The following is a 25,233-nucleotide window of genomic DNA, read 5'->3' on the forward strand; positions in this document are numbered from 1 at the left end:
ACTGGCACTCCTCTGTGGCATGTGGGGATCGCCCAGGAGACAGGCAGCAGGTGGGGGCAGAATTCCCAAGCTCTTCGGCCTCCCTGAATTGCCAAACACCCTCTGCCAGGGCACCTGGATCACTCACCCGAGGAATTCCCTCCCACTCGCCCTGGTGCGGGGATCAGCGGCAGAGCAGCAGCACGTGGGGACAGCAGGATGATCCTGCCTGCCTGGGGCCCGGCAGACCTGCGGACACACTCATACTCAGCGGGGAGGGGACACTCAAAGGCAAAGCAAAGGCTCTCACCATACAGGGATTCCACAAAGTCAGGGAACTCAGCGCCAAGCACTCAGGGATACACTGCCGGAACTCTTGCTTCTTAAAATGTCTCCAAACACCAAGAACCAAAGGGCTTGTTCCTCTGCAGGTCCCGGCAGCCTGCAGCCAGGAGCTGCACCCAGGGCCGAGATGCTGCCCATCCTCAACACGAGGCTCCCTGCAGCACACTCTAGAACCCCGCTACTCCCACGCGCCCTGCCCACCCGCCTGGGTTCCTGTAGGCAGCCGTCTCCAGGGAGCTGGGCTCTCCAGGGAGCTGGGGTGGGCTCTCCAGGGAGCTGGGGTGGGCTCTCCCGGGAGCTGGGGTGGGCTCTCCCGGGAGCTGGGGTGGGCTCTCCCGGGAGCTGGGTGGGCTCTCCAGGGAGCTGGGTGGGCTCTCCCGGGAGCTGGGCTCTCCAGGGAGCTGGGGTGGGCTCTCCAGGGAGCTGGGGTGGGCTCTCCCGGGAGCTGGGGTGGGCTCTCCCGGGAGCTGGGCTCTCCAGGGAGCTGGGGTGGGCTCTCCCGGGAGCTGGGCTCTCCAGGGAGCTGGGGTGGGCTCTCCCGGGAGCTGGGCTCTCCAGGGAGCTGGGGTGGGCTCTCCAGGGAGCTGGGCTCTCCAGGGAGCTGGGGTGGGCTCTCCAGGGAGCTGGGGTGGGCTCTCCCGGGAGCTGGGCTCTCCAGGGAGCTGGGGTGGGCTCTCCCGGGAGCTGGGGTGGGCTCTCCAGGGAGCTGGGCTCTCCAGGGAGCTGGGGTGGGCTCTCCCGGGAGCTGGGCTCCCAGTTCCTTGCTGTTGTGCGACAGAATGCTGCCATCTCCTGGGAGACTCCTGCGCTCAATAGACCAGCCATTTGACAGTGACCAAAAACAGTGGGAACACATCAGCTTTACAAAAGAACATTTTATTTTAATAAAGGATGAAATAAATCAAGATGCTTGGACACAGAAATAAATACCGACACTGCACAGTGGAGACGTGTGCTTCAAAGTTCTCCGGGGCGAACACGGTGACCCTCACAAGCACGAGGGGCCCATGTCCGCCTTCGCTGGACAAGTGCTGGGTCGAATGAGGCACCCTCAGAAGCCAGAGGCCTCTGGCCAGCTGCTGCTGACCCCAACATGCACACACCCCTCCCCCGAAACGAGGCTCAGCACTCAAGCTTCCCCGTCTTGAGAGGTGCAAGGTCAGAGGTCGGGTAACCCGGGGTCAGCTGACAAAGGAGACAGAAGAGAAGGATCTTCTGAGCCAGCCCAGAGTGGGAAGATGGCACAGAGACCCTGCTGACACCCCCAAAACTGCTTGGGGTCTACACTCGCTGTGGAGGTGGCTCAGCCAAACCAAGAGTCCCCTGCTGAGCTCGTGTCCTGGCAAAACATGGCCAGCAGAGGCACCAAGCACATGTGGCAGGGCCAGTGTTGGCCAGTCCCGGGACCTGAGGCACTAGACACAGAATTCTGTGGAATTTTTTTTTAAGGAAGTGCCCAAGTACTCTCCTGTGGAGTCAGGTAGCTGCAGAACAGCACGGGTTGCAGGGAGGAGGCCGGGAGGTGGGAGATGCCAGGCTTCTGCCATCAGCTGGGCCCTCTCCCCAGGGCCGCCTCCTGGGTTCTGTATGGCGATGGGAGCCCCTGGACACGTGGTGGACCAGGAAACACACCCACTTGCTAGCAAACAGGGTAAGACTTTCCAAGGGCTGACACTCGGACGCACTCCGTAATCCTGCACCATGACGGTACTTCAAAAAGGTTTGTGGGAAAAGGCAGAAAGTTTGAAACTCCAGCCAGAGGCTTCTCCTAAAATGGTTTCTAGGAGCATGGCAGGCTGGCTTCGTCTCTGCCACGGTGGGGCCAGGGTGGTGGCATTCAGTGCATGCCCCACAACATAGACCCCCAGCAAGAACTGGAAGGCCCCATGGGCACTCTCAGCAGCCCACACAGTCCATCAGGTGTGCTGGGTGGCCCTGCCCGTTCTCCACAACCGTCTGAGCTGCCTGCAACACGGCCCAGGAAAGAAGGCGACTTTCCAACAGGTCAAAGACATTTCAGGGAATCAGAGGGAGGAGTCTGCCAGAACTTAATTGCAAAAATACAAACAGTGAAGTTAGCCCTGAACGTCTCTGCAATGAAGGCTCCCGAGGCAGTGAGGCCGGCCTGCCCGCCCGCCGGCCTGGACAGGGCAGCCTCTCGGAGGACGCACTTCCCGCCAGGCCAGACACTCACTGGGGGTGGGGAGGGGGTTGTAGAATGGGCACATGAAATCACCAATCTGCAAACCTCGCAAAAGGCAGAGCCCAGAGTCTGCTTCTGACCAGTCCGCTTTGCCAGAAGCGGCAGTCTGCTTTCCTGGAAGTGGCAGTCTGCAGGGATGGGGGAGACACCAGCCTCCCAGGAAGAACCTCAGCAGCCAGCGACACAGCAGATGCACAGGATGGAAGCTGCGATCCGGGCTCTGGGCAGGGGCAGGCTGCAGGCCAGGCATCCTCACACCACACGGGGGGCACAGCTGGCGTGGGGGAAGGGGCCCCAGCAGGCTCTTAGACGGTGATCTGCTGGTTTTCTCTGAAAAAGGCTCTCTGATGTGGGGTGCAGATTTCTGGAAACATCCGGAAGGCCTGGTCGGGCTGGGGGTCCTCGGAAGTGTGCATCACGGAGCTGGCACTGCAGCTCTTCCCAGCCTCCTCCATCAGCTGCCGCACATAGAGCTGCTCGACCTAGAGGGACCGCATGCAGGTCAGAGACGGAGGGGGCAGCTGTCCTGGAACCCGGCCTGTGGTCTCCAGTGAGTGACCCCAGAACAGGCAGAGCAGACAGAGGGCTGGCAATACTGCTACCAAGACTGCGAGTTCTGCTCTCTCGATAGCGTCCCGACATGCCTTGCCGGTCCCAGAACGGCTCTGCTAGCACATCACTGCTTTAGCTACAGCCAAGTAAGGGCTTGAAATGCCCTCATCTGTCCCTCAGACCTGGTGGCGAGGGGACAGGTGGTATCTTTCTGGAGAAGACATTTTTATTGAAAATAAGAATAAGCCAAAGAAAAAAGACGTACAGATGAATGGAAATGATGGACCAGAGGTGGCAGGAATCCGCGCCCTCCCCCACACCTGTACCCAAATGAGACTGCCCAGTGCCCGCTGCTGCTGCTCCACCCCCAGGCGGCCCATGAGACCAGGGCTCAGGTGGGCACTGCCACTCTCACCTGCACCAGGATGAGCTTTGAGCGCAGTGGGGCAGTATCCGGGAACTCCTCCCCGAAGCACAGCACCACCCTGCTGTCAGGGAGCCGGTTCTGGCTGTGGTAGAACTGCTGTAGCTCTGTAAGGAAACAGGGCAGGCATTGGGGGTGGGGAGCAGAGGCGCCCCACAAGTCAGGACCCCACTTGAGTGAGCAAGCCCTGCAGCCCAGCCCAGTTGAACAGCTGTGGCTTTGGCCGTGACCGTAGGCTGCCGGGCTCTTCAGCAACGGTCTTCATGTGAAGACCGTTCCTAGGACTGACTCCCTCCTGAGGCACCGCAGCAGCCCCCCGCCCCCCCGATGCCTCTGCCATCATTCAAACGCAGCTTGTGGGAGGTGCAGGCTCCCAGGCCTCTCAGCACCCCAGAACCAGAGGCCCTCACAGGTCTGGGAACCCATCCAGGCTGTTCCCATCGTCCCCTCCCCTCCCCTCCCCTCCACCAGGTAGGTGGGTCCCCGGGTGCCGAAGCACCTGAGCTAACACCCCCATCCTGACCCCAGGAGAGGGGTGCTCCTCTGGGCTGCTCAGGCCCTGCGGGGCTAAGGCAGCACACCTGAAAGCAGGCCCGTGAGTCCCCGTGGGGACCGGGCCAGGCCTCAGCGTGACACCCCGCATCACGGAGCTGCCCCTGCTTGGGTCACGGGTCAGCCCTGCGAGCAAAGGAAAACTACAGCCGAGAGATTCCTGAACTCCCCACCACGAGAAAGCTGCGGCCTGGTATGTGGGGAAGTGAAGGCAGAGAGAGGATCCCCAGGCTACCCAGTGAGGTGACTCCTGTGGCCACGCCAACCCTCCCCCAGGGGTGGGCATCCCAGGACTCAGAGTGGCCCGGCAGAACCCACACAGACCTCGGAAGAACTGGCTGGTGTCGAAGACCTGCACCACCTCATCACGTTCCAGCTTGTTGGGCCTGCCCTTGCACACCACGGCGTTGCCACTGCAGAACACGCGGCCCTGGCACAGGCGCTTGACGAACACGCCCTGCCGGCTGCTGTGCAGCAGCACCCCACGCTCCAGGTGCCCGAACAGCTTCCGTGTCACCTGCCGCTGCCGCTCGCTGGGGATGGAGTCAGCCGATGGGAAGCACACCAGCTCTAGGCCCTCAGACCTGTACAGCTTGGTGCTGGGCAGCCCCGGCTGGCCCAGCGACAGGCGGCAGCCCTCGAGGCAGGTGGTGGTGGTCTGACCCACAAGCTTTCCCCCATAGTAGAAGCTGATCACCATCTGGGAGTAGGCTGCAGGCAAGAGGACACAGTTAGGCTGAAAACCGCGAGGGTGCTGGCACTACTTGCAATGCCATCGTTGGCCCCAGCGTTCCCAGCGCGAGGTGGCACTCAGCCACAATGCAGAGCTGGAGAAAGACTGCAGGCAGCAAACCCTCAGGAAAGAGAAACGCTGCGCGGAGAGTGGGCAGGGTACGTCCAGCTGCAACTGGCCACAGCAGGCTGAGCATCCCTAACCCAAAAGCGTTGAATCCAAAACGCTCCGACACCTGGAACCCTACATGCCCAGCATGCCTCTGCATGCAGAAAATCCCACAGCGGGGACGTACTTCAGGCGCAAAGCACAGAGCCCTGTGCAAGGTTCCCAGGAGGCTCTGGTTCTAGGTCTACCCAGCACAGAACTGAACTTGCTGGTTCTAGGTCTACCCAGCACAGAACTGAACTTGGTGGTCAGCCGGGGTCTTGGGTCTGAGGTCCCTCACTATGGACATGCAAACTCCCCAAATGCAAAAGACTGGAATCAGAAATCCGCCTAGCCCCACACTTCTGTTGAGGGATGCTCAGCCTGGGCTGCCTGGGGCTTCCCCCTCTGACTGCCCACTGAGAGCAAGTGCCGCTGGGTCTCCTCCTCCAGGAAGGGGAGAGGGTCCCCCCTGAAATCAACTTGAGTTCTGGAAAACGAGAGGTTTGAGAAAAATGTGATGGTGACAAAAGGGGCCAATCTGAGGGTGTCTTACAGCCTCTAGGCCACTGCTGCCTCTCCATGGGTCTTCAGACCCTCCCTCTGGGCTCCACCAAGGGTCAGCCAGGCTGGAGACAAGGAGGACTCCAGAAATCACATGGGGAGACGCTCAGAGATGCAGTCTAACTCCTCTATCTGATATGTGGGAAACGGAGAGCAAGACAGGGTCACCCTCTGGGAGGGGCTGCCTAGCCCCACCGGGCCAGGGTCACCCGGCAGAGGGGGCTGCCTAGCCCCACCGGGCCAGGGCCACCCGGCAGAAGGGACTGCCTAGCCCCACCGGGCCAGGGCCACCCGGCAGAAGGGACTGCCTAGCCCCACCGGGCCAGGGTCACCTGGCAGTGGGGGGTGCCTAGCCCCACCGGGCCAGGGTCACCCGGCAGAAGGGGCTGCCTAGCCCCACCGGGCCAGGGTCACCCGGCAGAGGGGGCTGCCTAGCCCCACTGGGCCAGGGTCACCCGGCAGAGGGGGCTGCCTAGCCCCACCGGGCCAGGGTCACCCGGCAGAGGGGGCTGCCTAGCCCCACTGGGCCAGGGTCACCCTCTGGGAGGGGCTGCCTAGCCCCACCGGGCCAGGGTCACCCGGCAGAGGGGGCTGCCTAGCCCCACCGGGCCTCCATTCTCCCTGCCAGCATCCCTGTCACCCCTTTTCCTTTGCTAGAAACAACACCTACTCTTTGTTCAAAACAGACAGGAAGCCCCCCATGGCTGTGGCCCTTGACCCTGTCCTTCCTTTATCTCAGCGCTGGCACCTCATGGTCACGTGACTGGCAGATCCCACAGCACTGAGTGTCGGAGACACCAGGCGGAAAGGGCTCAGTGACCTCAGGAGAAGACTCTGAATGGCTGGCCACGGCACCTGACAGGTGAGACAAGGAGAACCTCCTCAAGGGCCATCCTCTGAGAGCCCAGTCAAGCAGCCTGGCCACAGGGTGCCCAGCCAGGAGCCAGCAGCACAGACTCCAGCTCTGCTGACTCCCTGCCAAGTGACCCAGGGAAAGCAGCTCACCACTCCACGCCTCGGCTGCTCATGGCAGGCTGGAGCCAAGCGTGGCACCCAGCTTGTGGCGGCTGAAGGCAGTGCATGAGCTCAAACGTGGGCAAGGGGCGATGGACAGCTACAGAGGGGGTGCAGGCAAACGGGTTATCTACCCAGACGAGACTCCTAGAATTATGCGTCTCAGCCCCTGGGCAGCAGGGCATCCACCAATGCTGTGGACCACTCAGCACACGTACCCCGCAGGCCAAGGCGATGAGTCATCAGCTCATTGGGTCCATGTAAGGGGGCTGGGACGTGGGCAGATGAAAGCACTTGTGAGGCTGCTGAAGTGAGGGACAGGGGATAGGGACAGGGGATAGGGTCGGGGGATAGGGACGGGGAATGGGGCTGGGGCTGGGCCCACCCCCTCCCTCCTCTGGGTGCTGGCTCCTGTCCCGGCCTCAAGCACTGAACCCCACAGGCAGTTGAAAGTACCCCCATGTACCCCACCCAGTGCACAGAGGCCAGGGCACAAGCTGGCAGCCCCAGCACACAGGACTCTGAGTGCATCTCCTGCCATCATCTAACTGGAGACAGCTTACACGGAAATCCAGACCTCTGCTTTTTCTAGAAAATAAGAAATGTCAGGTCCGCACCATGTCTGCAGGGCAGATCGGCACACAGGTGCCGATTACCCCAGAATGCTCCTGGCCACGACAGCCAGGACTCCCACGCCACGACCCCTACTGCCTGTCATGACTTGACTCTGACCTTGGCCCTGCAGGGGACTCTGACACTAACTTTCTGCAAACAATGCTTGTGAACTGAGCTTCTAGAGCATTCTAGGGTTCTCTTTGCACGCAGCTCTATAGACCATGTGCTGACAACCCCGGCTTGGCTGAGTAAACTTCCCTCCCCAGACAGCCCTGCTGCCCCCAGAATGCACTGTCAGCAGAGACTCCAGGGGCCGCAGCCCTGTGCTAACCAGGTCAGGGGTTCAGTCCTGTGACCTGGGCCTCTCGTGAGCATGGTGGCTGCAGGCATATGGCCAGCACGAGTGTAGATGGCCACCTGCCTACATGCCCTTGGGTGAGAGATGAACCCCAGGGCCCCATCTGTGAGATCCCTGAACCCTCAAGGCTGCCACAAAGCAGGCAAGTGCTCCAGAAACACAGCATCTTTGCTTTTGTAAAGCCCTTGCCCAGTCCAGCACCGGCCTTCTCTACAGAACACCTCCGTCTATAGCCAGTCATGAGTATCCTCCTTCCTCCTCCTCCACCCTCTTCCCCAGCCTAGCCAGAGAACTAGGCATTCCTTCTCCAGGAACCCGGCAGAGGACAGGAGACAGCCTGACCTCTCTCGCCAGCAGCAGAGCAACCCTTGAGCTTGACCCAGCACCACTGGCAGAAGTCCCACAGCCAGGGTCCTGTGCATAACAGGGCAGCTGGGATGGCGCAGAGACCACTCAGCCTGGAGGACGACGACTGGGGGGCCCTGAGCCTATGAAATGGGAAACCAAGAGTTGGGGACACAGAAGGATTGGCAAATACCTCAGAATCAGTGTCAGCCCAGACCCCAGGTGTTCAGCATGTGTCACCTGACTGCTATGTCAGGAACCTGAGATCAGGAGGAAGTAGAGACCTCAAGCACTCCCCACAGACTCCTCACAGGCTCCCAAGAGGCAGGCGCTGCTGTGCTTCCCAGTCTACAGAGCGGGAGCCTGAGGGCCCTCCAGGGGCAGGGCTGGGCATTCTGTGGCCCAAGGACAGGCTCAGGGAGGCCGATGTGTGCCCGCCCCTCCAACCACACAGCAAGAGACCTCCCACCCCAGACCAGGTACATCCAAAGAGCCCCAAGATACCCCTCCCTCTATATCAAACATCGGGCCTCAGCTCCGCCCGTCCCTGCGCCTGTACCTGAGTGGTGTGTATCATAGGCGGCATAGCTGGTCATCAGCGGCAAGCCTGCGGGAGACAAGAAAACCCAGTGTAGCGCTGAGCCGGAGCCGCGAGCCAGGGCTGGCCCAGCACTCCCTGGCCCGGCTCTGAGGGGGCCACACACACAGCGGGCTCTGGAGGCCCCTCCACTCAGCGTCTTTCCTCCCAGGGCCACTGAGCTATTGTCTGAATGCAGAAACCAGACCCCTGTCAAGTGTGGCGAAGGGGACTTCCTCTCTGCCTGTGTGTGAATGTCACCCCCAAGAGGCCACATTTCCTTCCACCCCAAGGGCCTGATCCCAAAATACCACTGGATGGCACACCCTCCCACAATCGGGGGCCATCCCAGACACTGCCAAGAGGCCTGGCACCTTCTCGGGCCTGCTGGACATCTGTCAGGGCTCCATTTCCCATAGATGAGATAAATGGACGAATGCGCAAGTCCAGGGAGACTCAGCAGTCGGAGCCCAAGAGGGATCTGGGGTCACCAATCTCAGAGGGCAGATGGCTCCTTCAACCCTCGTGACCCTGGAGTGCAGAGCCCAGTCCCCCTCATAAAAGAGCAAACCGAGGCTTGGATGCACTCTGCAATTTCCCAGCAAGAGATTCTCAAATCCCAGACGTACACCTCTTCCTGTTCCCAGCCCGAGCTCTCCAACTGGATGCTTGGTGTGTGGAAGCAGGTGCCAAGGCCAGGGAGGGGCGCAGCTGTGGAGAAGCTCTCTAGAAGTCTGTCGCCCAGGGGCCTGTGCAGAGCGGGCAGGAGTGCTGCACCTGCCCCCCGGGGCTGAGGGCACCAGGGCTCTGCCCTGCCAGTGGGAAACCACAGCTGCGTATTTTCACGGCTCTGGGCTTCGCTGTCTCCTGTCTGACCCAGATCGGCGTGCTGCCCGCCCCCACCGTCCCAGCTCTGCCTGGCGAGGAACCAGGGCTGTGGCCTCACCTGCGCTAGGCTGCTGTGCCCACCAGTCTGGGAGCAGCTGGCTCCTGCAGGCCTCTGGGGGCGAAGGGCTCCTCTTGATCATGCCCATGTAGTCCTCCACAGTCGGCTGCGGATAGTGGGCAGGAGAGGGGCTGCGTGAGACCCGGAGTTCCAAACACCGTCACATCTGACCCCAGGCTGAGCTGTCAAACCACAGGGCTGCAGGCCCAGCCTCCCAGGCACTCCTGCCATGAGGGGTCTTCAACAGGATGCAGACAATACCAGTTATTTAAACATACATGCAAATGTATGTTTTTGTACCCAAATGAATCCTTTTTGTTCCATTCTCCATGAACTATTTGAAATTCCTGACCAAGCCTATTGTCCTTCCAAGTGGCCCTTCATGCTGTAAACTGAGTGTGCCAGGCCACCACCTGCCCCAATGCCTTGCAGATGCCGCCACGTTCCGGGACACGGCCAAGCGGTCGGCAACCCAAGGCAAACCCTGCCACGCTCGCGGGAGCCTCGCTTTGTGCAGCACGTCTGGATTTTCAGTCTCTGACCCGCTCCTTAAAGAGGTGAATAAATATGATTGGGAAACTCCTGTGAAATCTGCTTTTCCTGTGACCCTGGCATGGCCCCTGGATGACTGCCCTGGGTCAACTGAGCTGGCAGAAAACAGGACAGTGCTAATGGACAAAAAGCCAGGTGGAGGTAGCACTTCCAGAGGAGCCCAGGGGTCCAGACAGGGTCACATGGCAGGGACAACACCATTCCTCGCTGGGGCACACGGGGCTCCTCGCTGGGGCACACGGGCTCAGCTGTTCCCTCCTACCTCCTTGATGAGCTCCGAGATTTCCGAGCGGCTGCATTCCATCTCCGTGACCTCGCCCACACATCCAGGAGGTGCCGCGCCGAGTTTGCCTGTGGAAAACCGGACAGACACCATGACGCGTGGCGTGGAACCTCCGCCCAGAGCTTGGTGTCACTGCTCAGTTTCAGGAAACCAGAGCTCGTAAGCGTCCTCATCAGCTTGGGAAGGCAAAAAGACGCCTTTTTCCCATGCTTGAGGTCATCCGATCAGCAGAGTCAAAAGAGAAGTGGGGGGAGGTGATGCGGATAACACTTGGGCCCTTCCTGTATTTGCGAGGGGCCAGACGACCCTGAGTCAGACATACCCCACTCCACAACCCAGGGTACCTTGAAGACACTCAAAGATATTCCGGCAAAATATGATGGCAGGTTGGGACTTTTTTTTTTTAAGCCAGTTGGCAGGCAGGAAGCCTCTTTTCAGAGGTTTGTACATAAGCATACCTGCGTTTGGGCACAAATGCACCACGCCATGGATACATGCCTGTATCTGGACACACGTGCACTGCACCATGAAGGCCCATTGCTGCCCGCCTGGCACCAGGTTGAGCCAGCCACGGCCTGAGCATTCTGGAACAGCATTGGGCCATATCCAGCACAAGACACATCATGGCCAACTTCTCTTTGGGATTTATCACTCCTCGAGCATGCTCACCATCTCACCCTCCCCAGAATGCACCTGGAAGCTGCTGATGCGGGAGGAGGAGGTAGATGGAGCACACCCTCCGCCTGCGAAGCAACGAGGGGCGGGGGCAAGATGAAATGCAACACTTGCTCTGCGCTGCCACCAGCGAGCCAGCATTGACGCGGTTAGGCTATAAACAGCCAGGGTCATCTGCCAGCCGAGCTCCGCTGGTTCTGCAGCATGCTGGGGTGGGGCAGCGGCCCAGGGGGACACGTCCCTGTGACCTCATGCAAATGGCAGTTGAGTTTATGTTGACGAAAGAGCAACTAAAACAAGACAGCAAGACAACTGGCTAGCCATGCACAGCAACCTGAAAATGTCACACACATCCCAAAAGGGCCATTCATTCTCCAAGAAAAGGTCAGTTTGTTGGATTTTTTAAGATTTTACTCAAAATGACAGAGAAAGCAAAGGAGGGACAGAAGAAGCTGCGTCACTGGCTCGTTTCCCAAATGCCCGCAGCAGCCAGGGCGGGCCAGGTCACGGCCAGGAACTCCCTCCTGGTCTTCCACATGGCTGGCAGGGGCTCAAGGACTTGAGCCATCCTCCACTGCTTTTTCCACGTGTGTTGGCAGGAACCTGGACAGGAGCTGCCACAGCGAGCACTACAATTGGAATTCCAAGCTGCTTGCATGGCAAGAGGCAGGTAACTCACTGGTCTTCCCACTGCATCCAGCAAGGTTCAGTCAGCAAAGAAAGGTATGAGTTTGCAGACAATTCAGCTACCATTGACCAGCAGAAATGAGAGTGCCCCAGATGACAGCCAGACGGCCTAGGTCAGCTTCCTGCCTCCCGCTGACCAAGGACATTCAATGTACCATCTTTTCTGACCATCTTAGTCACTGGGTTGGTAACCTCATTAACAATTCCCACAGGCTCACCACAGAGGTGTCTGAGTCACGACTTTACCTTCTGCTAGTTCTATGTCATAATTTTCCATGACACAAACCTGACATCTACACACAGCCTACAGACGCTGCCTTGCTCCCAGGCAGGACTGGTGGCTGACAAGCCTCAAGGGAGGAAACCATGACACGCCAGATGTTACATGGCTAAGAAAACCAGTGCCTGAAACCAAGATGGTGATCGGGCTCCATCTCACGGGCTGGGTGTCCAGCACTCCACCTTGAAGAGCCTGTGAGGTTGACAGTCTGACAGCTGAGTGACGTCTGGTCAGCACAGGCATGGGGGCTGGGCATGCCAGATGTTTGCCATCCTTGGAGTGAAGGACACGTCAGGAATAGCACATTCCAGAGTTTCCAACAGTATGCTGCAGATGCTCTAACAACACGCCGAGGCCTGGCCCATCTCCGGCCACCTGCAGCCTCATCCAAGAGCCTCTCTCTCAGCCCTAGGACCCAGCAGATCCCTCCCAGCCTTCCCAGTTCCTCGGCAGCAAGCACAGAGGGGTCTGCGTCTGTGCAGCCACTGGACGGAGCTCCGAGCAGCCTCAGCCCCGCCCCATCCTGCCGTGGGACACCCTGTGCTATGCACTACACAGGGGACAGGACTCAGAACCATGTGCCCCAGTCCCAGTAGACAGCAGCATCTGCCCTGGCAACCTCCTGGGGCTGGTGAGCCATGCCAGAGGCTGGTGGTCCACGCCAGAAACATACATTTTTGCTCCTCCTCGGGGACAATTCGGTAAACCTTGTACGGCTCGGAGATGTCCAACTGGGATCGGTCGGTCACTTCCTCAAAATCCGGGCTCTTGTTCAGGGCGCAGCGCAGCCTCGTCTTCCAGGTGGCTGGCTCGGCCTTGTCCCCCTCTTTAAACTTCCCTTTGAAGACCGCCCAAGCCTGAGGAAGGAAAGAGGAGCTGTTCCACAAGTGGCCATCCCTGTGCCCAGCCCCCAGTGCCTCAGTGCAGCCAGCACGTCCTTCCCCCGCCTGCCCCACTGTGGACCTCCTCCGACCCTCATCCAGAGCTCAGCATCAGCACCCAAGGGGACTTCAACCTGGTCCCATGTGAAAAGGCCCAGGGAGGAGGGTCCAGTCTGAGGCCAGGCCAGGCCTCCTCCGCCTCACAGCACTCACTCGGCTGTGCCTCTCTGCCAAGTCCTTCCCTGGACTCCAAGGACTAGAGTTGCCCAAGGTTAAGCCACACAATGGGGAAGTAGCCTGTGGCCCCACCAGCATGTTCAAAACAAAGACGAGTGTTGCTTTGTCAAGTGAACCCCCAGTTGAAGTTTAGCGTGAAAAGGGAACATTTGCAAAAAAAAAAAAAAGTCTAAAAATGTGTCACCCTAGCCCTGCTGCTTTTAATAGAAGCTTTGCTTTGCAGGTTTGCATTTGGTTCTAGCCTCTCCCCGACCGAGGCCAAGGAGATGTCCCTCCCTGTCTTGTATTAACAGTGCTGCTTTCAGCCTCTGAAAACCAAAGATTCAAAGCTGGAAATACAGTTGGATGGTGGAATGGGCAGTATTTAAAAATGTGTGGGGGAGAAGATTTAAAAATATAAAGATGTGATGAAAAAAGCCACGTGAGAGTGGCAGTGTTGCACAGCAGTGCAGGCACCATGTGGGAAGCCACTCCTCCACTTCCCACCCAGCTGCCTGCCGAGGCCCAGATGGGGTGCTTGGCTCTTGGCTCCAGCCTGGCTTAACGGCAGCTGCTGGGTGGAGCGGGGGCACGTGGGGGTAGACAGCAGAAGGGTGACATCCCTGTTCCCACTCCATCACCTGCCATTCCAGGATAAACACACCAGCAGCTCCTGTTAGCGTCACCCTCCAGCAGCGTGACAACTGATGCCAGGCACGTCTCCACTCCCGCTCGGGAGGAGGTAATGCAAGAGCCAAGCTGCCTTCCAAAGGAGACCGGGCCCAGGCTGCCTGCCCTGACTGCAGGCAAGCTTCCAACAGCACACAGAGCTTTTCATTTTCATTGATTCGTCTTACTTCTTTGAGAGATGGAGAGACAGCGATTTCCCGTCTGCTGGTTCACTGCCCAGACACCACAACAGTCAGGGCTAAGCCAGTTCTGCCAAGTGGGTGCCAGGGACCCAACTACTTGAGTCACCTCCTGCTGCCCCCAGGGTGCACATGAGTAGGTGCTGCACCTAGCACCCACCTGGCAAGCGTTCTCCAGTGCCTGGCGAGTCACAGCCCCTTCCAAGGAGCCCCGGTTTCTTTCCTCTCTCACACAAACCTCAACGATGCTCACAAGCCCCTGGCCAACAGTCTCCCACCTGTTAGTGCAAGTTGTGCACGCACGGCCGAGGGGAGCACTCCTACTGCTTACCTTTCCTGACAAAGAGGCAAAACCCCCTTTGAGGTCCTCCAAGTCGATGATGCCCAACACCCCCCACTTCCAACTGCATCGCTGCCCGAGCATTCATGTCACTGTTTATATGACATCTAAGAGCAAACCATGAGCTGACTGAACTGTCACTTCCAACTGTCCACACTCTAGACCCCGCTCAGCATGAGGACCCCGCAGAAGCCAGCGGCACCCTTCCCCTGGTTATGACAACATATACGCCACATACCATGAAAAGACGAGTGTTGCGGCAGTGTCACAACCAGCAGGTGCCCGTGCACAGCCAGTGCCCACCCAGAGAGGACACACAGCCAGAACCGGGCCCAGCTATCCCACCCATCAGAACAGGGTCTGGCTTTGCGAACCCAGAGTTCAGCCACAGCTTGGGGCACCCATCTCCCCTAGAAACGCCCCTGGGATCGAGTGTCACCACCTCTTCCAATCCAACTTCCTGCCAACGTGCCTGGGAGGCAGCAGGTAATAACCCACCCGCTTGGATTCTTGCCACACCTGTGGGAGACCAGGAACACGTTTGCCTCCTGGCTTGAGAGCCTGGACCAGCCCCAGACATCACAGAGATTTGGGGAGTAAGTCAGCAGATGGGAGATCTCTGTCCTCCCCACCACTGTGGTCATCTAAAAGAGTTAATCCTTTGTATTTTGTTTTTTATTGGCTTTCTCATCTATCAGTACCATAGCCTGCCGCACTCCAAGAACGGTGCTGGGCGTTTTCTTGCAGAGCTCACTGGGTCTGAAGTAGCTACGCCGATGAGTAAGCCTTAATTCCTCTGGGTGTTACAGCCCCACCTGGTCAGTGAGAGCCAGGACCCACTACCCTCTCACTCAGCCCCCTACCGTGCCCAACATCCGGGTTGATACCAGGCACTCCAGAGTGAAATAAGCTTGCCGTCTGCTTCCACCTCCCACTGGGGGTCTGCGCTGTGTGACCTCCACGCCACACCTGCACGTGGCAAACAAGTCTGTCACAGGTGTGTGTGTAAACTCACACTCTGTTCTTAGCTCCTGATCTTTTTTTTTTTTTTTTGGAAAGACTTTTCTGGGATGTTCGAAAGAAATGGGTTACTTGTTTAGCAAGAAAATCCCTAAGGTGGCCCTCTCCAACCATAGTCACCATCAGACACATCTGGCTAGCGTCACAGGTGTGAGCTTCCCAGCAGGCAAGCCCAGGTCGATGTCATGGCCACCGAGTTTCCAGGGGGCTTCCCTGTGTCCTCGCTGCCCCCATCCTGCTGAGGCTGTAGACTCAGCTCAGATCGCCACACCCAGCGACTGCGCAACCAACGGAAACCTTGGGAATCTTGCGCATTTTGCCAGGCACTGTTGAAACGGCCGTGAAGGGCATTGCGTAAGACGTAAATCTGAGGCCGCACTGCACGACCCCCGGGCACATGGTGAAGCAGGGAATTGGGCAGAGACAGACGCCGGCCTCGGCCCTGTGGCCACCGCGCCTGCACCTCCACCCTCAGTGCAGGGTGCTCAGCTGATGCCTCTGCCGAGCTGATGCCCAGCCCCTCTGGGTTGGTCTGTTGGTCCTGGCAACCTCAGATCCTGGGAGGACTCACAGTGGACAGGGGCAGACTGTGTCCCCAGAGACTTCGTCCACATCTGAGACACGTGTGACTGCATGCTGCGGTGCCTGGGGACAGGGGCTGGGTGCCACTCTACGTCCCAGCAAGTACTGGACACAGCCTCTAGGCCCAGAACTCCCTCCCCCATCCCCAGGGACTCCCGCGGTCCCCGGACGTTCACAGTCCTGAGGCTCAAGAGCTTCACCGCTGACTGCATGGGACTCGGGCACTACCTAAATGCAGCAGGCTCATTCTGGGGGACGACTGCCACAATGCCCAAGGCGAAGGAGAGAGGACCTCCCAGCAACACGGACAGCGACAAGCCAGAGCTGAGGTTGCAAAGCCTGACAGAGTCCAGGCCCTCTGGCTTGGAGTCCTTGACCAGGAGCGGTCCGGAGGACACATGCCCCCTTGAGCCCCCCTGCAAAGGACAGAGCACACATGGCTGCATGCAGTGGTCAGCAGCTGGCCTCAGCCCTCCAAGGAAACCATGGCCCCAGCAGAACTACGAAACACACATCCCCCCCAGGCGCTGTGCGTCGGTAGGATGGGCACGGCCTCGGAAGTCAAACTTGACTTAGTGTCCCCTCGGGGTCACAGTGTGACTTCTGCCCCCTGGTCTGCAAACAGTCACCCAGGCCCAAGAGCCCAGTGCTGTGGAGGCGACGGGGGGGCTGCTGGACTTTCTTGCCCCCCATTCCTGTTTGTGGTCTTTGGTCTTAATTTGTCCCCCCATCTCTCCCACCCCTGAATCAATTTTCCCTCCCTGTCCCCAGATGCCCACATAATAAGCATGCCCTCTGAGACCATGCACCTGCACTGTGCCTGCGTGCAAACGCAGACATGAAGCTCTCAGATCCTGAGGTCCTGGACTTAAGAGACGCGCATGAGGGGACCAAAAACCCACTGCTGAGGAGCACATGGCTTTCTCAACGGGGAGAAATGAGACTTCTAAGGCCCCTGCCTGAATTGAAGCATCATGTCCCCAGCAGTGCCAGGACAGAGACCACAGGCTCCTGGCTGGCCTGCTGGCATCTGTACATGAGCTGGGACGGGTCACTGTCCCTCTCAGGGCCCTGACATGATGAGGATGACGGCATTACACAGACGACCGTGAGAGAGGAAGACAACACCATCCAGGCGGCCAGGTCTGACACCTCTCCACCACGTGGCAGCACTCAACAGCCCCTCTCCTCGTGTGTGGGGTGTCTGCTGCTCTCGGGGAGACCCCACACGACCCAGCGCCAGAGAGAACGGCAGACCGCAGCTAGGCTGAGGATGCCACATGGAGCTGATGGCTTTGGGCAGCCGATGGCAGCCTTCCCCGGTGCACCACACGGACCCCGACGAGGACAGCAGGAGCCCACACTCGTGTTCAGGCGTGTGTGGGGGTCTGTACCTTGAAGATGGAAGCATCCACTTCCTGGTTGTAGTCCTGCTTGCCGGCATGCTTCCACGGGATTCGGAACATGCTCTTCTCGTCGCTTTCCCAGATCAGGCCCGGGTACATGTTGCTGTCGATTTGCTCGATCAGCCACTGCCGCAGGCGCCGGCCACCATTCCGGTCACACATCCTTGGGAAGGCAGGAAAGGTGTTCCGTGACATGACCACACGCAGCATCTCACAGCACCCCAAGAAACGCCATCAAGAAAACCACAAGTTTTCAACAGAGGCCTTGGCTTGGGGAAACCTGCGGGTCCAGCGCTCCACCCCTGGCCACGTGCGATTCCCAACTCAACAGTGATGAGGAGGAGAATCTGCCACGCAGCCTGCAGCAGCCCGCCCCTCTTGGAACCAAGCTGATGACATGTCGTCCAGCAGGACTGGTGCTCTGGGGCGAGTCCAGCATTTATGCTGCCCCTCGAGGCTGCTCCTCCACAGCTATCCAGGGAGAGGGACCCTCTGGCTCTCTGCAGGCTGAGCCTGGGGCCTCAGGGCCCTGTCCAGCTGAAACTCGGGCACGTGTGTGTGTGCAGCCGGAGGCACCTGGGAGGATGAGGCCTCTGTGACAGGCAGTGTCCCCCAGGAACTCCTGCCCCAGGATCGAGCCAAGGCGGGCAGCAGACCCAGATCCCCTAGGCAAGGACGTAGCTGCAGGAGCACATGGCTCTCTCAGGGGGGAGATGAAATGATTTCAAGCATTAGCCAACATTCACAGCAGCGGCACTGGAAATCCCCTAGCGCTGGACAGACGCCCACCCACACACACAGGAGTAGTAAGAGAGCACTCTTTCTACTTTTCTGAATAAAATGTGACTTCTTTAGGCAAACAAGCTTCATGTCCCCAAGAATGCTCCCAAACAGTGGTCAGCACCCTCAGAAACAAGCGTAAGGAGAGCGTCACCCCAAAGGTAGCTGAGGGCAGGGCTGCTGGGGCCCGTCAGGGTGCCAGTTCTAACTGCCCCAGCCGAGGCCCTGAAGGGGCCAGCAGGCCGACGTGGCCAGCTTTGGTCTCGGCAAGGCTCTGGTCGACCCAGCCCTTGCAGAATCGCCCGCCTCTGACGGGATGCTCCACACCTGTGAAGGGAAGGCGTTTATCCCAAGCGACTCCGACCTCTAGAAGGAGCCCCTGTGCTGGCAAATAGGGGACATGTGGGGAGGGAACCTGAAACCCCAGTGGGCACCCCCAGAAAATAACACAGCAGGGACCATATCCCCCCAGCCCTGCGGAGAAGTGTGGAGGGATCTCCTAGCCTGCAGAAGGAGTGGGTGTCGGAGCATCCGCAGATGTGGGTTCCAGGAGCCGTTCCTGTCCACTCCCTTGTGACTAGGGCCCCAAACGGGAGTCGGTGTTCCAGCCCCGAGCCTCACCGCAGGGGGGGTAGCAGGAGGGCCCCCACTTTCCCTTCAGAAACCCCCCACACTCCATGGATTCAGAACTCCCAACCTGTTAAGGTGACTGATTTTGTGCCAGCCCCTCTCACTCCACAGCAGAGACAGTGAGGCTCCATGAAGAACCCCGCGACCCCGCGACCCCGCAGGCCTGGAACAGCCCCCCACCAACTGCTCAGACCGATACCAGTCACGCGGTACCAGTCAAGAGGCCTGACCTTGCAGTTCCCGCCAAGGCTCCAGGCCACATTAACAGCCCAGGATCCCACCGGCATCGCCAACACGATCCATAATGATTTACTAACAAAGCAATTCTGCCCAAACGCCAGGCCAGGAAAAATCAGTGAGGCCGGTCACATGTTTATAACTTCCTCTTCCTCCATTCTGAAGTAATCACTCCCTTCTCCGACCCGCTCCTATCTGCAGCCAGGGGTCAGGCTTCCCGGACAGCCCATCCCGCGGGGCAGGGCACAGCTCGCTCCCCCACCTCGGGGGGCACGGGGCACCACTGCAGCCCCCTCTCACTCCTGGACCAAACGGCACTGAAGCCGCCTCTCTCTCCTCTGTCTCGGCCCCCATCTGGCCTCAGTGGCTGAATCTCTCCCAAAACTCCTCAGGAGGGGAGCTGCACCCACTCCACGGGACAGGCTCCCAGCGTCCTGTGAGCACGTCCAGCCTTCTCCGCCAGTGGGGGACATGTACAGCCGTGGAAATGCTAGTGTCAGTGTGGGTTTCTCGAGGCATCTGCCGGCTGTGGACAAGCAGTGCCCAAGGGGCCCGGCCTCGGCGCTCTGGGAGCCGGACGGACCAACACTGACTTCCTGGCCTGGGCTGTGATGGACGCAGAGGACAGCAAGCCAGACTCAGAAACAGAACTTGGCAAGTAGTCTCCACCTCCCGGCAAGCGAGCCTTGGCGTTCAGTTAGGAAGCCCCCAGCCCCCTTGCTGCAAGTGAGAATACAGGCGGAGAGGGGGAATCCCACCACTTCTCATTGTTAGAGCGCCCGCCGCTCTGAAGTTTTCCTTGCAAACCGCACTGAGCGGACAAGAAGGCTTTCCTGGGTAATCCACCAACACGCCTGTGGGAAATGGGGAAATAGTCCTCGACCAGGACCCCAGAAACCAAGGAATAAATACGGGTGGGGGGAGAAACAGGGGCAGTCATCGCGTGCAGCCTGGGGGGTCTGGACACCCCACCGGCCGGCCCCTTGGGTCTCGACCCTGCCCGCGCAGCGCCTACCTGCCGCTGCCCGCGTTCCCACGCTCGCCTCCCGCGCTCCCGGAGCCGCGGCCAGGGTCCCCGCGCCCGGCGCGCAGCTTTAAGGCGGGGGGTGGGCCCGGCGCGCCGAGCGATGGACACCAGGGCGAATGGCGCGCGAGGAGCGCGTGGGCGCCGCCCAATCGGCGCGGCGGGGCCGACCCACCTTCTCCTAAACGCTGTCCTTTCCGAGAAACGTGTTCGCTGCCCAGGCGTCCGCGTGCGGCGCGCCCGAGGGTCCAGAGCCTCTTCCGGGGCCGCCACCGAGCCCCTCGCGTCAGGCCAGGGGTCCGTGGGCGGCGCGGAACGGGGGTTCCCGGAGGAATTCCCGAGGGGCCGCGTGGGCGGCCGCGGGGCCCACGTCCAGGTCAGGAGGATGCGGGGACGCAGCCGGGGCAGGGGTCCGTGCTTCCGCCGCCCGGAGCCCCTCCGGACCGGGTCAGGGTCACTTTCTGGAGCCGCGCTGGACACGCGCCCGTGCCCGAGCCGCCGAAGCCCACAGGCACGTGTGGGGGACTGGCCATCGGCGGAGCCGGGGCGCCTGCGAGGGAGAGGGGCCCACGGGCGGCGCGCGAGCCGGAGGACCCAGCATCGGACAGCAGGGCGCGGCGCACCTGTCCACGTCCTCCGGTGACCCGGGAGTGGCCGGAAACGTGGAGGGAGGGAGGGAGGGTGCGGACCACAGTAGCGATGGAAAGAGAAAGTCCTGGAAACCTGAGGAGAGGAAGCGCTTCCCCGCTGTTCCCTCCTGGGCAGCGGAGAAAGGCTGCCTGCGGGTACTCCTTGAGCCTTGAGCGTGTCTGGAAAAAGAATCTGCCCTCAAATACAAGAATCGCCGCCTGTGACAGCTTAAAAAGTACATATATGTTCAAAGAGCCTCGGATCCCGTGGGCTTCATCGCTGTAGTTTACTATAGGATAAGTGTTGCATTTGAATGCCAGAAGTTACTCCTATGGGCTTCCCGACAAAGTAACTTCCCCGTGGCCAAATAGCTTCAAATAAAACTGCTTTTTAAACAGATTCTTGAGGCGTTCTTCATAAGGTAGGGATGTTTGAACAAGGTAGCTACCCTGTGGGGTGCGCCGTCTAGAACCCAGGGCGCCTCCAGTCCTCACACATCCTTGAAGTGGCCGTGGCAGCGCTGGAGCCCACTCTCCACTCCCCCACCAGAGCAGCCCCCTGCTCACCTGCCACCTGGCTGAGGCTGGGGGAGAGTGGAGGTGGGCGGCCAGCAGGCAGGTGCTGCCGGCAGCAGGTGTCACTGTAGGCACAGCACACACTGCTGCTTAGGTGCCTGTTCTGCTGGTGCTTAGTTCTGCCCTTACTTCCTCAGGATTTGCTGAGCCACTGCTGTGCAGCCCAAGGTGCTGGGGACGACGGACACGGGATGTCTGCGATCTCCCCCATTGCACATCCACGGCAGCCTGCTGCCCCCTCTCACCTCCCGCCAGCCTTTTCCAGTGGTGCTCACACAGCTCTCCTCCTGGTTTCTGGGCCGTTACCCGCAGTCAGCAGGGCAAGGGAAGGAAGCCGGCGACAGAGCCCCTCCAACCAGTCCCCTCCATCCCACCTGTGGCCTGAGCTATTGGGGTCCCTCTCCTCCTCCTCCCCCTCCCTAGTTCCCAAACACCTCCTTCCCATCTGTGCCCCACCTGCACCACCTCACACTCTGCCTGAGCTGGCCATTTCTCTGGCCCACCAGTTTCTGACATGGTACTGGAGCTCTTGGCAGGTGACAGGGAGGGACACCTTCAAGGCCCAGCAAAGGGGCAGACCGCCCATTCTGCTGGCTCCCCAACACTGCTGGGTCCACCATGGCAGGACAGTGTCCCCCAAAACTCCTGTGCAGATGAACTCCATCGTGATTGGGTGGGGGAGCCTGCAGGTGATAACGAGGTTCAAATGCTGTAAGAAGAGGCCCAGGGGACACAGGGAGGCCCCTGCAAGCCAGGAGGATTTTCCCAAAGCCCACCCTACTGGCAGCCTGAGCTTAGATTTCCGGCCGCAGCCAACTGTCTTCCATTGAGGCCTCTAGACCAGGTGGGGGTCACGTACAGGGCAGTGTCGGCTCAGATGGGGCGCCCCCACGGTGAGGCCAAGTCGATGTCCCCTGTGCAGCATGTGGCCAACATGGTCCTCCCTTTTCCCCCACCTCTGCCCAAACCCAAACAAGGCCTCCACTGACACCTTCACCACCCTGCCCAGATCTTCCTCAAGGTGGGAGGAAGGTGATGGACGTCCACCCTGTGCTCACAACAGGGCCCGGAGTGGGGGCCCGGCCCCGTGGCATGGCACGTGAAGTCTCCACCTGCAGTGCCAGCATCCTATATGGGTGGTGGTTCGAATCCCAGCTGCCCCACTTCCGATCCAGCTCCCGCTAAGGCACCTGGCAGAGCAACATCCTTGGATCCCTGCACCCATGTAGGAGACCCAGAAGATGCTCTAAGCACCTGGTCTGGACAGGCTCAGCTCCCGCTGTTTGTGACCATCTGGGGAGTGCGCCAGCATGTAGAAGATCTCTCTCCTCTCTCTGTAACTCTGCTTTCCAAATAAAACAATACATGTTTAAAAAAAAAAAAGTTAAACAGAACAGGGCCTGGGGTCCAGTTGCTCTACAGGTAGCAATGCCAGAAGCTGCAGGCACTTCCTGCCCACCAAGCCCTCCTCCATCAGGGCCCTGAGAAATCACAGATGTGAACTCACTGGGAACAACCCTGCCGGGGCAGAACCGCCACCCCAAGTGGGTCGAGAAGAGGGAGGGTGGGAGGGTGCTGAAGGAATGGCAGCTTTAGCCGCGGCAGCTCCCACCTCAGCAAAAGTGCTCTTCAGCAGGGACCCCACGCTGGCTGCAGGTGGGCTCTGACTCCTGCCGGGAAACCCACAAGATGCTTGGGTGGTATTAGCAACACGTGGAGCATGCGAGGAGGGCAGGGAGGGGGCCATGCGCATATTCCCCACTGCCAATGGCGACTGCTGGTGGGGGATGCTGCCCCAGGGGGCCTCCTGGAGGGGCTGAGGGTCTCCAGGGAGCGGCTGGAGGGGTGGCTGAGTCAGAGGCTGGTCCCAAGAATCCCATGGAAGATATGTCTGCTGGAACCCAACAGGGAAACTCAGAGGACCGCAAAATAACACAGGCAGGCAAGGTCGGCCACCCAGGCTAGCAGCTTTGTCTGTTTCCAAGGCTCAGAGAAGACAGAATCCCCCCAAACCAGTGCAGATCTCTGAAGCTCACGTGTTTGGATGGGACAGCCCAAGCGTTAGTCAGCTGTGGCCCGTCACATGGTAAAATGCCACACCACGAGTAGACCACTGTCACCAAGCTACATGAAACAGACCAACAGCAAAGCACATCTGGGACCCTTTCAAGTGCGGGGTGGCTTCCGGGGCGAGGCGGGGTGGAGGGTGGGAAGGTGCCAGCACTGTGACCCCGCATGCACACCTGTGCCTCTGCAAGCTCGTCAGGGGGCAGCCTGCCCTCACTCAGCCTGGCTCTGACCTCATCCATCAGCCCATTTATAAGAATACATCCAGAAGAACCAATCAGCCCGAACCATTCACAACGACTAGCTGCCGAGGTGGGGCAGCATAATCGCAGACGGCCTGCGAAGCTCTCCCCCTTCAGCGCGGGGCAGCAGGAAAGGGCAGCAAAGGCCACAGGACTGCTCTGGGCTCCAAACTACACGACCAACATCACAAAAGGGAGACGCCAGGATCTGCATATATACTATCAATTACATTGCAACCCGGTGATCTTTCCTGCTAGTGTGTGACAGGTGTTGATTCTGTGAAGCATGCGAGTGTAGATCCTCACGCACTGTTTAAGTGCAAACCTGCCCGGCAGCACGTCCAGTCCTCTGCTTTAGTTACTGCCCAGACAGGTGGGCTCTGCCACACAGTGCGCCTGCACAGTGAGGAATCGGACAGCTCACGGACTGCAATGGTCAAATAATTTAAGTCTAATATTTTAATGGTGCACTTAACCAAAAAGTCAAAGATATTTTTTCAATGTATTAATTTCTTTAAAGTGTATTTAGGCAGGTGCTGTTTAAAAAAAACAGTACTAACTTTGTCTACAGATGTGAATTATCGAAAGTTACCCTCAAAGTAATTTTAACTGCTGCATTAACACTAAAAAAAATTGTATTACTTTTCAAAGTAAATTATACAACTAGAGCCCTCAAACTCGTGAACTAAACATTCTGACACAATACACAAAATGAAGTTGGCAACATTGAAGAAAGTCTACATGTTAATTTTCAGATAGTGTATGTTTGATATTAAGCAAACTTTTCATCTTGACTCTTCACATCATTAGGTAGCAGTTTCCTGGTTTGACTCTGAGAAGGACATGGCTGGCAAATCTAGCCCAAAGCAACTAGATGAACAAGCATTTAGCTTCCTACATAAAGTTTCTTGGAACACACAGGAAATGCCAGATGGGTTTGCGGCCTTGGCCATCGACGTAAGAGGAACAAACGAGTCAGACACAGGTGCTTGGCATCTTCCCCTAAGCTCGTGAAGTCAGGAAAACAGTTAGACCTCATCAGTGAAGGCTCGGGATGGCTTGCTATCATGCTTTGCCTGACGCTGCCAACAAATCCCACTTTCTGGCCCCCGCCCCCAGCTGACAATATGTTCATGTGTGAGTGATCTACGGCACTTGCTTCCAAAATGCACAATTCAGGGGGCAGGGGGAGGGGAAGTTGCTGTGGCTGCATCTTTATCACCAGAGAAATGGCTCACCACATGGCACTCCACACACTCCACACACATTAGCACATCTGACAACCTCTACAGTTGAGGAGGGTTGCAGGGGAAACACACACACACCCCTGGAAGCCTGGGTTCACCCACACAAGACTCAAGCCCAGAACAGTGACTGTGCTGGAGGTCACCTCTGGGTGACAGGGGTGGGAAGGGGTCCTACCTGGCTGAGTGAGATTTGACCCCAGACAGACCACAAGAGGGCCTTCCTGGATCTAGAACATTCTGCATCTTGATATGAGTGGTATTTCCACACGGATGTACATATATGGAAAACCATCCCACTGTACACTCGAGGTGTAGGTAACAAAAATTAATACAGCAAGGACAACTGACCAGGATGCTGGCTCCAGTGAGAGATCCACCATATCTTCTTTTTTAAGATTTATTTATTTTTATAGGAAAGTTAGATATACAGAGAGAAGCAGTTACAGAGAGAAAGATCTTCCATCCACTGGTTCACTTACCAACTGGCCACAACAGCCAGAACTGAGCTGATCAGAAGCCAGGAGCCAGGAGCTTCTTCTGGGTCTCCCACATGGGTGCAGGGTCCCAAGGCTTTGGGCTGTCTTCACCACTTTCCCAGAGCACAACAGGGAGCTGGAAGGGGAGTGGAGCAGCCAGGACATGAAGTGGCACCCATG

The 25,233-nt window shown here is 58.7% G+C and overlaps 1 protein-coding gene across 1 annotated transcript; it reads right to left on the reverse strand.

The window, feature by feature from the left end:
* Positions 1 to 2,797: 2,797 nt before the first annotated feature.
* IRF8 (interferon regulatory factor 8) lies at positions 2,798 to 20,409 on the reverse strand. Its single transcript, XM_004584071.2, has 9 exons — positions 19,992 to 20,409; positions 17,134 to 17,308; positions 12,505 to 12,688; positions 10,169 to 10,257; positions 9,355 to 9,460; positions 8,391 to 8,438; positions 4,380 to 4,766; positions 3,495 to 3,610; positions 2,798 to 3,009 (listed from the first exon to the last, which is right to left on the reverse strand). Exons 2-9 carry the CDS (start codon positions 17,305 to 17,307, stop codon positions 2,833 to 2,835), a joined length of 1,281 nt encoding a protein of 426 aa, XP_004584128.2. The 5' UTR covers position 17,308; positions 19,992 to 20,409; the 3' UTR covers positions 2,798 to 2,832.
* Between the last annotated feature and the right edge of the window lie 4,824 nt (positions 20,410 to 25,233).

Source organism: Ochotona princeps, chromosome 16 (genome assembly GCF_030435755.1).
Source record: "Ochotona princeps isolate mOchPri1 chromosome 16, mOchPri1.hap1, whole genome shotgun sequence".
NCBI lineage: Eukaryota > Metazoa > Chordata > Mammalia > Lagomorpha > Ochotonidae > Ochotona > Ochotona princeps.

What these genes read in the sequence shown, in the direction of transcription:
- IRF8 (XM_004584071.2), bottom strand. Translation starts at nt 17,307, where the DNA reads ATGTGTGACCGGAATGGTGGCCGGCGCCTGCGGCAGTGGCTGATCGAG. An exon ending in TGGATGCTTCCATCTTCAAG is followed by an intron (nt 12,689 to 17,133) that starts GTACAGACCCCC and finishes TTCCTTCCTCAG; the next exon opens with GCTTGGGCGGTCTTCAAAGG. An exon ending in CAAAGCTCATCCTGGTGCAG is followed by an intron (nt 3,010 to 3,494) that starts GTGAGAGTGGCA and finishes CGGTCCCTCTAG; the next exon opens with GTCGAGCAGCTCTATGTGCG.